The sequence below is a fragment of the Ictidomys tridecemlineatus genome, chromosome 4 (genome assembly GCF_052094955.1).
Source record: "Ictidomys tridecemlineatus isolate mIctTri1 chromosome 4, mIctTri1.hap1, whole genome shotgun sequence".
Classification (NCBI taxonomy): Eukaryota; Metazoa; Chordata; class Mammalia; order Rodentia; family Sciuridae; genus Ictidomys; species Ictidomys tridecemlineatus.
This window is the reverse complement of record NC_135480.1, coordinates 65,553,223-65,565,464: the sequence shown is the minus strand read 5'-3', so window position 1 is coordinate 65,565,464 and position 12,242 is coordinate 65,553,223. Positions and strand designations below refer to the sequence as shown.

Sequence of the window (12,242 nt, the reverse complement as noted above, 5' to 3'; positions counted from 1 at the left end):
TTAGGGCAACAATGCAATTCAACTGAATCCTCTTATTCGTGACATCTTCATGCATCTCATTGATCATTACTATATCATACGACCCATTGCTATAAGGTGCTTGATCAAGGAGGCTTCCTAAACAAAGTCAGAGTTGTGTTAGTACAAAAGATGAGATTAAATATTGAGTAGCAACTATCGATGTCCTCTACTGTTAATTTACATGGAATATGCAGTGTTTGATTTCTCACCCTGCTATACTGGGTGAGAAGTCTCATAATAGATAATAAATAAACATTTGTTGAGTAAATGAATGGACCAGCTTTGAAAAACCTGCATTAGATACCAATTTTCTTGAATCATCTTAAGTTTATTGAGAAATGTTGCTGCTGCATTGTGATTTTTGAAGTGATTTTTTTCCTTTAGTTTTGTTGCCTCAAATTTCATGCCTCTTAAACTCATTTACAATTTCCTTTTGACTACCCTTGGGGAAATGTTTGTATAATTGAATGACCTTTTTGCCAGTTACTATTGCTTTCAAAAGTTCATATTCTGTCAGGATCCTTCTGTTCTGTATACATATCCATGTAATGTAGGGGAGCTATAATAATAATTATAAAATTTTTCTTTTAAAAGGACTTAACCATATCCTAAATTTTCAGTGATTTAACATTTTTGGAATTACAGAAATACAACACTTTTGAAGAATACTAGGGGAGATTATTTAGTTCAGCTGCTTTATTAGTAGATTAAGTAACAAGGGTAGAAAGTTGTGTTGGTACAAAAGATGTGTTAGTACAAATATATACAAGTATAACATACCACTATCTGAATTAGGTTTGGTAAACCCAAGAGTTTTCAATCTAATTTTATCTCTCATTTCATTCTGCCATTCTGTTACTCAAATTAAAATCAGTTGACTCCAAATAAAAACATGTTATCTTACCTTGATTCAGAATCACAGTGAGGTTCTATCATGCTGCCTGAACCACAAGTATATAGAAGAAATATTCAGTTGTGTTCAGTATTAACAATATTTGGTTGAAATTAATTTAAAAGATAGTAATTTGGGTTTATCTGTTAAAATATTTAATTAGTTTTGCTAATATACTTACCAAGCTTAATAAGTGAGAAAGGGATGGGAAGACATGAATCATCACTATTGTCTCACCTTAAAGCACTAATGGTATAAAGAAGGAAGAATAATACTAATAGTTAATCTTCCTTTTATTAATTTTTAAATTTGTTTTAATTAGTTATACATGATGGTAGAATGCATCTGTGCACTTTGTGATACTTTAATCTTGAGGTCCAAAGAGTCCTAAATGGTTTTTGAGTATTTTATTTGAAACATGATTAGATATTTTTTAAGAAGTTTGTAGTAAAAATATTCACTTTAGTTAAAAATAGAATTCTCATTTTTAAAAAATGCACTGTTTCATCTCCCCACTTTTTATCTACTCCACGTATATCCTTCTGAATTGTTACTCTTTGCTTATTGAAAAAAATCTTCAAGTTTTTAAGTTTATATCTCAGTAAAACTTCATTTAGAATTAAAGTTTTTCCATTCCAAGGATAAGGTGAAAGGATGGAAAATGTACTAAAATTAGTAGTAATTTATTTGGAAAATACAGTGCAATCTCTGTGATTACCCATGAGATTTATGCGTTTTACTTGATTTTAGCTTTTGTTATGTTTAAATATGTACTATTAGGTACTTTGTTAAGGCTGAAAATACATAGTCAACAAGGTAAAAAGAGGCAATGAAATATAAGCATTAATAGTTTCTTTGTAAAATATTAACTTAAATGATCAATAAAGCCATTTCGTAAAGTGAACTGTAGCATAACCACATCAAGGCATGTTATATAGTCATGAATATTGATTTTTGAAAAGGTCACATAACATAAAAAAGTGCTAATGTTTCTATAAAAAAAAAATCGAAAGCAGAGTGACCCCAATTTTGTGAAACCATAATGACCAGAAGTAGCCTAAAATATTATTAGCAGTTCCCTTTGAGCATTCTTTTTTTTTCTTTTTCATTTTTCCTCTGCTCATGTTACTTCACTGAAATAAAGTCCTCAGTGACTTGCAAAGAAGAATATTGTCAGTTTATGAAACAAATATGGCCTTTTGGCAATGTTTTATGTAGCATTTTCTGCTTCATATTTTTGAGCCATCCCTTAAGTTTGACTAAATTATTTGAGCTGTATAAATATTTACATTCCATTGAGAACACTGGAACTAAAAGTAAAAAGCAGTAACATGAGTCTGTCTAAATAGCAATTTTTTAATATCTGGAAGTTGTGCTTCACAATTTTGTCATTTTCTTAATTGTCAAGATTTTTTGGGCAGGGAGGGTCAAATACCCAATCACAAAGTTATGCTACCCCTGCGAAGAGAGAAACAATAAATAGAAATAAATTAAGTCTGTTATATATTATAATCTTGAAAGCTCTGTTCACTTAAACTTTTTCTGATTTTTATTTTTTTAGAGGAACAAAAGGAAAATGAAAAGACAAAAGGTGAAGCTCGGCTAGTAGATTCAGTAAATTGTTCTACAGCCAGTGTTCTAGAAGAGACTACTATGAAAATTGAAAAAGAAGATCAAAAGGAACTTGTGAAACTGCCAGTAATAGTGAAGGTAGAAAAAACTTTGCCAGAAATCGAGGAAAAAAAGATTGTCAAAGAAGAAAATGATTCTTTCAAAGAAAATGTCAAACCCATTAAAGTTGAAGTGAAGGAATGCAGAGCAGATCCCAAAGATGTCAAAGGTAGCATGGAGAAACTGGTGGTACAGGAACCAGAGAGGCTAGAGTTTAGTGGCAATATCAGATCTTCTCAAGAAATTACAGAGAAATCTACTGAAGAAACTGAGAAACTTAAAAATGACCAGCAAGCCAAGATTCCACTAAAAAAACGAGAAATTAAACTGAGTGATGATTTTGACAGTCCAGTCAAAGGACCTTTATGTAAATCAGTTACTCCAACAAAAGAGTTTTTAAAAGATGAAGTAAAACAAGAGGAAGAGACTTGTAAAAGGATCTCTACCATTACTACTTTGAGTCATGAAGGGAGACTAATGGTAAATGGAGAAGTTGGTGATGAAAAGGTAACTCCAACTTTGAAGACAGAACAAATAGAGACAAAGTTTTATGATACAAAGGAAGATGTCTACAATAGCCCTTCTAAGGACAGAAGTGTCATCATGGAGGGGAATGGAGCAGAATGCTTAAATTCTGTCATAACGAGTTTAAAAATAAGTGAGCTTGAGAAAGAAGTTCTTTTAGGAAAGGTTGTAGATAGTTCAGTCTCAGTCTTAGAGACCCACAGTCAAAAAGGGCAGTTAGAGGAACCTGGTCCTCCAGAAATGGAAACTTCTCTTGAGTCTTCTGAGATAGTAAAGGATCTCTCTTTAAAAACTGCTTTATCTGTCACTGAATCCTGTACCATGAAATTTGAAGAGAAGTCCCCCAAAAGTAAGAAGGATAAGAGTCCACCAATCCTAGAATGTCTTGAAAAATTAGAGAAGTCCAAAAAGACTTTTCTTGATAAAGACTCACAAAGATTGAGTCCCATACCAGAAGAAGTTCCAAAGAGTACTCTAGGATCAGAACCACCAAGTCCTCCTGATGCATCTGAAACTTTCCCACCAACTAAAATAACTAGGCATTGTGAAAAACCAGACTTAGAAAAAGAAGGAGTAGAGTGTCAGAGTACAAGTTCTTTTGAAGGTCAGTTCCTGGAAAAAGTAGACCCAGAAATTCTTAAAAGGGATTCTGAGTCCAAGAAAGTAGAAATGGATAATCTAGACAATGAGGATCCTTCTGAAACAAAGGGTTCTGTGCAAAAAAGCAAATTTAAATATAAGTTGGTTCCTGAAGAAGAAACAACTGCCTCAGAAAATACAGAGATAACCTCTGAAAGGCAGAAAGAAGGCATCAAATTAACAATTAGGATATCTAGTCGGAAGAAGAAGCCAGATTGTCCTGCCCAAATTCCAGAACCAGAAAGCAAGCAAGAGAAGACAGAAAAAGAAGAAGAGAAAACAAATGTGGGCCCTACTTTAAGGAGGTCTCCAAGAATATCTAGACCTACAGCAAAAGTGGCTGAGATCAGAGATCAGAAAGCTGATAAAAAAAGAGGGGAAGGAGAAGATGAAGTGGAAGAAGAGTCAGCAGCCTTGCAAAAAACAGACAAAAAAGAAAGTTTGAAAAAACTGGAGAAGGATACAAACTCTAAAGGAGGCAAGGTAAAACAACTCTGAATTTTAAATTTTAATTAGAAATATTTAAATCTGAGTGTTTATAGCTTTTTTGCTTTAGGCTAAAGCATAGTCATTCTTATCTTTTAAACATTTTTTTCCTATTACAGGCAGTATTAGAAACATTCTTGTTGTAAATTATTCAAGTAATACACAATCTGTGGGGCTGGGGATGTGGCTCAAGCAGTAACGTGCTTGCCTGGCATGCGCGGGGCTCTGGGTTCGATCCTCAGCACCACATAAAAATAAAATAAAGATGTTGTGTCCACTGAAAACTGAAAAAATAAATATTAAAAAAATTCTCTCTCTCTATTTCTCTCTCTCTCTAAAAAAAAAAAAATACACAACCTGTAGGATTATAAAATGAAATTTCCCATAACCAGTTTTACAGATTGGCGTGCATACTGTTTCAATCTGTTTTTCATGCATTCATATATATGTTTATAAACATTTTACCTATCATTTACAAAATAAATCCAGTCCTATGTGTTCACTTTTTTGTGAGTGCTTTACTTAACAGTGTATCTATTTTTCCATGTCAGGAGATCAGTCTACTTGTGTTTATTAATGGCCACATAGTATTTTCATATTGTGGATATACCTCAGTTCTTTTAACCACTCCCTTATTAATTGACATTAGGTTGTTTCCAATTTTTCACTATTACAGGCAATGCTGCATTGAAGATCCATTTGGACATGAGTGAGTATTTCTTTAGAATAGACTCCTAGAATTGGAATTGCTGGGTCAAGGGGCATGCCACATTGCCTCCAAAAAGGCCCTAGTAATATTATCATTTCCTTACCAGTATCTGAGAGTGCCTGTTTCCACCATTTAAATCATTAGTCTTGGAAGCCAGAATTCTTTTTTTCTGTAACCACCTCATTTTAAGTAAAATATACAAATCTTTGACTAGTATTATCGGTTAAATAAATTAAAAACAAGAGTTGTTTTTAATTTATTTAAAGGATAAGGTTATTCTTCGTTGCAGGTGAACCTTTGTTCCCTGAAATACTGAGTTTTTAATTCTATACTTTGAAAAACGTTTTCTGATAAAAATTATTTAGCTCTTTGCTGGAGACCTGTAGTATGAGAATGAAATGAAATATGCATTAAAAGATAAAATTGGGGCTGGGGTTGTGGCTCAGCGGTAGAGCACTTGCCTAGCATGTGCAAGGCCCTGGGTTCAATCCTCAGCACACATAAAAATAAATAAATAAAATAAAGGTATTGTTTCCAACTATAACTAAAAAATAAATATTTAAAAAAGATTATAAAATTAGGCAATAAAAAATTGTTAACAATGTTGGAAATGTATTCTCTGAATAATATTCTTTTAAAATTTGTCAGCATTTTTTATGCAAGTCTGACCCTCTTGAAATTTTTAGGTTCATCTTTAATATTATTAAAGCTTTACATTTTTTGCATAATAATAAGTAAGTATATAGTCATCCTTCTGTTATTGATAGAACTTTTAAAATGTACATGGCCTTTGACCCAGAATCCGCTTCGAGGAATTTATCCTAACCATCACAATGTGTGTTAAAATTTATATTTCAACGGATACATTATTCATGAAAGTGAAAAAATGGGAAACAACTACCTAAATGTCCATAGGTGATATATACACCCAGGTGATAGCATATAGATGCAGCCATGTGATAACGTATTATATAGTCACTAATAGTAAGGAGAACATACAGTGATCAGAAATTAAGTATATGACATAAAAACTATATGACATTATAATCCCATGTAAAACTCTCCCCAAACCAGAAAATAGTAGTGAATATATACACCAAAATTTAATAGTAGGTATATCCAGGTGATCAGACTATAATTTTTATTTTTTTCTTCATGTATTCCACATGGGACATGCAATCAGGAGGAGCTTAGTTTTTTTTTTTTCTTATATCAAATTATGTCAATTTTTTATTTTGCCCAAGGTAAAACCCAAAGGCAAAGTTCGGTGGACTGGTTCTCGAACACGAGGCAGGTGGAAATATTCCAGTAATGATGAAAGTGATGGGTCTGACAGTGAAAAATCATCTGCAGCTTCAGAAGAGGAAGAAGAAAAGGAAAGTGAAGAAGCCATCATAGCAGATGATGATGAACCATGCAAAAAATGTGGCCTTCCTAATCATCCTGAACTAGTATGTACCTGATCTAAATGAACAATGTTCATAGTCATAGGAAGCTGTGGTTGCCTGGAGCAGCCTGACTCATCTGGGTTTGATCATGAAATTTTTTCATTCTACAAAGTATGTATTCTAGAAAGTAACCTCTATTTCTGTTTCTCAACTAATAATGCCAGTTTGAGAAGGCCAAGGATAAAGGTTTTGTTTTTATTGTAGCTAGTTTATATGTAGACATTTTCTGTACCTAATAAGTATACACCTTGTTCTCTTCTCACAAATCAATTAATTTATTCACCTAATTCTATTCAGTTCCTTTAAGTTTTTTTAAAAATATATTTCTGAAGTGCCATCAAGTAAGTTCAACCTATGAAGGCCTTATTGCCTTCCTCTAAAAGCATAAAAAGTAGTAACCCAATGGGCTTTAAAATTTTCAATATTGGAAGTTGCATATAGTCTAGATATGTTTGGAAAAACATTATCAAAACTATGTGGCGCTTTCTTACCCAAGAAGTAAACTCTTCAAGGGTGGCCTACATCAGGAGAACCACTTCTTAGTCAATATACATTATATTGCAGTTCATAAGGAATTTGTTGAAGAAACACTCTGATTATGCCCAATTGTATGCAGTTCTGCTCTTCTTTTGAGTAGATTTGACTTTAACAACTTTCAACTATTAAGTAGAGATAAACATAAAGAATGATCCTCTTATATGTGTTGAATGTGTTGAGCAGAAACATCTCAAGATTTTCTGATGTTTCAAAACATAAGAGATGGTTCTCTAGGTTCTTTTTTTCTAAAAAGCAGTGTGATATAATAAAAAAAAGCAAGGGGTCAGAAAGACGTGGATATAGGTCATGCTTCTGCCACTTATCAGTGTTTTCTTCTCTGTATCTTGATGTCTTTATTATAAAATGGGACTTCTACTGCATGTTTCTGAAGGGTATTTTAAAAACTCAGGTGCTATGGCACATGCCTGGGTGCTGGCTGCTATGGCACATGCCTGTAATCCCAGTGACTTGGGAGACTCAAGGCAGGAGAATTGCAAGTTTAAGGGTAGCCTCAGCAAGTTAGCAAGGTCTAAGCAACTTAGTAAGACTGTTGCAAAATAAAAAGGATGGGGGATGTGGGGCTGGGATTAAGGCTCAGCGGTAGAACTTTTGCCTAGCATGCGTGAAGCACTGGGTTTGATCCCCGGCACCACATAAAAATAAATAAATAAAATAAAGATATTGTGTCCACTACAACTAATAAAAAAAAATTTTTTTTAAAACAAAAAGGGTAGGGGATGTAGCTCAGTGGTAAAGCACTCCTGTGTTAAATTTCCAGTATGGGGGGGAAAAATGGTGGGAGGAAGAAAAAGAAAACAAAAAAGATTGCCTGGTAGAGTTCCTGATAGATATGTACTAGGTTTAAGATCTACAGGGAGACCAGGCTGCTCCATCAAAGGATTAAGGATAGAGGAATACAGCTTTTATGGCATCCATATGGTAGGCAGAGTCCTGGGCTCTTGATGTCATCATTGTAGAGGTAGAGTTTTGGGTGTGCATTTTTGCTATTCTTCATCATGTTTCTTCACATGGCACATATCTCATTACCATCTTTGGTCTCTACCTAGGGGAGTGTATTCTATGATAACAAGATAAAGGCAACTGTAGGTTACTTAAGTGACTATTCTATGCATGCATTTGCCCCTTTTCTTGTTAGAAAGTCTCTCCTATTTTCACAGTGGGGCAGATAATGAGGCCAACTATTTTCCTATCTCAGTGGCCTTACCTTAGTGATTTTGCTTTTTCTGGCTCTAGCTTCTTGGTGCTTCTACTGAACACATTTTTTTAAAAGGCTGAGCTGACTTCTTGGCCTTGCATCTCCTGGTTTGTTATCGTATTTCTCTAAGCCTTGAAGATTGGTTCACTTTTTAACTTCTAATTTTCTGGTTAGGCTGTTAACTCCATTGAGATTAAGGGCTAGATTATCTGTCTTACTTCCCCAGAGAGATTTTAATCCCTTAAATCCTAAGGAGTCCTATTTCATGAGAATCTCTAATTGTCTCAGAGTTGCCCTCTTCTTGGAGCACACATAGGATTTATATTTATTTGGCTATTTTCATGACTATGTGGAAAATCCCATTGCTGTTTACTGTGCCAAAGAGAATGACTTTAGAAACTGAAGATCCCTAGTATGATGGATTTCTTATGTCATGGATTTCTTATGCTTAAGGGTAACCCTCAAATCAAAATAATAAGCAGTTAGTATACATTAAATGGTACAGATATGATGCTGAGCTAAAAATACATTATTCTTGTCCTCATTGCACTTATAACATAAAAGAAATAAATTGTTAAGTAAATGTAGAACCCTGGAATTTTATAGCTGCCTTAGTCAAAATAAATGCATCATTGTATGAGGCCTGGGAATCTTACCTGGTTGTCTTTATTTAGGAGGATTTTACCTTTATTAAGGAGTAGAGATAGAACTCAACTGATTTCTGAAATGGAGACTAAGTGTTTATTTGTAATTTTATTATTTGAAATTTAGATTATATTTTACCATAGAAACAATGTGATAATGGGGCTAGGTATATGGCTCAGTTGGTAGAGTGCTTGCCTCATATGCACAAGGCCCTGGGTTCAATCCCCAGCACCACCAAAACACACACACACACACACACACACACACACACACACACACACACACAATGTGACAAATGGAATTGGGTGCCTGGGTTAGTCTACATATGCCTATGTAATCAATTAAATAAGAATGAGTATATATATGATTATATAACCGAGATATAATACCAAAATTACTGAAGACTGAATCTTGGTCATCAGCATCAATTGGTAATACATTGTATGGAGAGGGTGGAAGGTATTTTTCCACTTTCAACCTTCCTTCCCCCTGTAAAACTATGCATTATAGTTTCAGAAACTTACATGCATGCAAGGTTTGAGCAAGTAAGTAAAAGTGTACCTAATAGGAACCTAGTCACTTTTAGCAAGACCAGAGGTAGAATCAGTTCTGTAATGCTGGATTAGAGCTAGGGATATTAGTATGAACTCATTCTTATTTTAATATAGATGAAGGAATATAGATGTATCTGTATACATGCATATGTATGCGTGTATGAGTGCACGTGTGACTATTCTGTGCATGCATTTGCCCCTTTTCATGTGAGAAAGTCTTCTATTTTCACAGTGGGGCAGACAATGGGGCCGACTATTATATTGGCACTATTATATTTTACTGTATGCACATATATATACATAGATATGTTTGTTTATTTGTTGCTCTGACCTCTAAAAGAGCTTTGCATTAGTGATGTCCAGTAACAAGGAGGACTACCCGAACCCTGCTTTCCGAATTCCATTTTACAATAAAGGAACAGTCCAATGTGAAAGAGCTTCCATTATGTCCATTGCTGAACAATTATAACAACAAATTAAATGATGACAGCTTTGGATTACAACCTAAATAATAATAAGTATTCATTAGTTCATATTGATATAAATAAATCATTGAATAAACAAATGAGTGTGGGTAAAGAGACATTTTTTCTTTACAGAACAATTCCACTAGTGGGCAAAAATTTAAGTGGAAAATAAGATATTTGCACAGCTTTATCATGTCTTCCTCCAGAATATTTATTAATTACTATAATGATTTTTAATTCATATCCACAGATTGTTTGATACTGGAAAACTTATTTCCCTCCCCTTGAGTATGAGCTCCATTTATCTTGAGTATAGTTTATGAAAAGTGAAAAGTAGGGGCTGGGGCTTAGTGGCAAAGCACTTGTATAGCATGTGTGAGGCACTGGGTTGAATCCTCAGCACCATATAGAAATTAATAAAATAAAGGCACATCAACATCTAAAAAATATGTATTAAAGAAAAAAGTGAAAAGTAATAGCTTTACAGTAGAGGAAACCAATAGACGCAACTAAAACTAAGTGATCAATGTTAATATCACCAATAATAAATCATATTGTTTTCATGGACTATGTAATAGGATATACCTCTGTGGCATTCTTGAAAACCCATAACCCCAGTCTGATCATTAGAAAATATTAAACAAACACAAATTCAGGGACAATCTACAGATTATTTGAATTCGTATCTTTCAAAACTGTCAAAGTCATGGAAAAGAAAGGCTGAGTAACTGTTGCACATCAGGAGAGTAAGAAGACAATGTAGAATCCTGGATTCAGAATCAGAAAAATCTGGTGAATCTGGTATTGTAGTGGTGTTAATTTTTTAGTTTTGGTTGATATCCCATAGTTAGGTAAAACTTTAAACCTTGATGAAGATATTTGGGAAAACTAATATCTTGGTAACTCTTCCATAAATCTAAAGTTATTTATAAAGTTAAATATTCATGAGTGTACCATGTTAAGTTTAGAGAGTTGATCATCTATATTTAAAAAGCAAAAAAATATCAGCTGTAAGACTAATTATTATTAGCCTTTGTATTTAAACATTATGGATCTAAATATTCCTGTCCTTTGTTTATTTGAATTTACATGAAAAAAGAAACCATGAGTTTGTTGCGTATATGTAATTGAGATGCATTTAAAATGGAAACCTTTTGTTCTATATGTTTTAACAGTAGTTTATGATACCTGAGCTTTAAAACTTTATTATAAGGAATGTTATCATTGCCCTTATGCAATGATAAATCACTTTAAAATGATTGTAACTCTAGTTCAGAAAGGACTTGTTATTTTTCACTAAATTTTGTACTAAACCTTTTTGGTTTTTTTTAGTGTTTCGGGGGAGGTGTTTTAAGTTTTTTAAAAAAGTGGCATCATCCCTAATTGTCAGATACCCAATTTTCAGACTCTTACTAATTATAAGATTTTTTTATTCATTAGATTTATGCAAATAAAGAGCACTTTGTAATAAGTACTAATAAATATTGAATTGTCATTATCTTAAGAGTCATTGAATTTAGTCAGTTAGGTTGACATTAATATGGTTTATTTCAGATTCTTCTGTGTGATTCTTGTGACAGTGGATACCACACGGCCTGCCTCCGCCCTCCTTTGATGATCATCCCTGATGGAGAATGGTTCTGCCCCCCTTGCCAACATGTATGACCCAGCCCATCTCCATATCTCCAGCCCTTGGCTTTATGTTTCAAATTAGTGATATTTTTTAACTGCCACTGAACATCTTCCATTTTCAGAGACATTTATACTTGTTGTTTACTTCTTATTTAGATGCCTACCTTTTTTTTTTCAAATATTTATTTAGTTGTAGATGAACACACGATATCTTTATTTATTTTTATGTGGTGTTGAGGATCAAACCCAGTGCCTCACACATTCGAGGCAAGCACTTTACCACTGAGCTACAGCCCCAGTCCCAAGATGCCTACCTTTTATTAATATCTTTTAGGTCTTCCTTTTACTCTTTTCCAATGCCATTCTCAGAAGCCCACCAATTTTTTATAAATTTATCATTTTTTTTTCCTACATTTGTTATAATCACAGAGAATACCAAATTTAGATTTAGGGAGGAAATAAGTTTCTTTCTATAGTTTATTCCTTATCTTTCATCCTTGTTTTCTAGTCCTGCCTACCTTGTTTTTGTCAATAGTTTTATAGATTAAATTATCAGAATTGGGAAAAACAGATTTTCTTTTTCTTTGACCTTGATTTAGGTGATTTTTTTTTTTTTAACTGAAGAACAGGATATTTCTGTGCCATTGAACCAATTGTGTATTTTGCCTTATAAACCCAGTCTCTTGCTTTTGAAATGATGGGCTTTATGCATTTCTCAGTGAAGTGGATTTCTTTGCCTTAGTGTAGCTTTATCATTTACATTTTCCATGATCTGTTTTGACTTAGCAACCATGTAACAT

The 12,242-nt window shown here is 33.5% G+C and overlaps 2 protein-coding genes across 4 annotated transcripts in view; one reads left to right on the top strand and one right to left on the bottom strand.

Annotated features, from left to right (window-relative positions):
• Aqp11 (aquaporin 11) overlaps positions 1-12,242 on the bottom strand; it is a 99,005-nt gene that overhangs the window by 1,501 nt on the left and 85,262 nt on the right. The window lies entirely within an intron of this gene.
• The window catches only part of Rsf1 (remodeling and spacing factor 1), a 160,138-nt gene that overhangs the window by 114,605 nt on the left and 33,291 nt on the right, over positions 1-12,242 (top strand). For 2 of the 3 annotated variants that reach the window (XM_005323239.4, XM_040284988.2), the window contains 3 exons: positions 2,475-4,231; positions 6,188-6,394; positions 11,365-11,469. In XM_005323239.4, coding sequence (XP_005323296.1) covers positions 2,475-4,231; positions 6,188-6,394; positions 11,365-11,469 — 2,069 coding nt within the window. The remainder of the gene's footprint in view (positions 1-2,474; positions 4,232-6,187; positions 6,395-11,364; positions 11,470-12,242) is intronic. The other variant, XM_040284989.2, reaches the window with a different exon arrangement.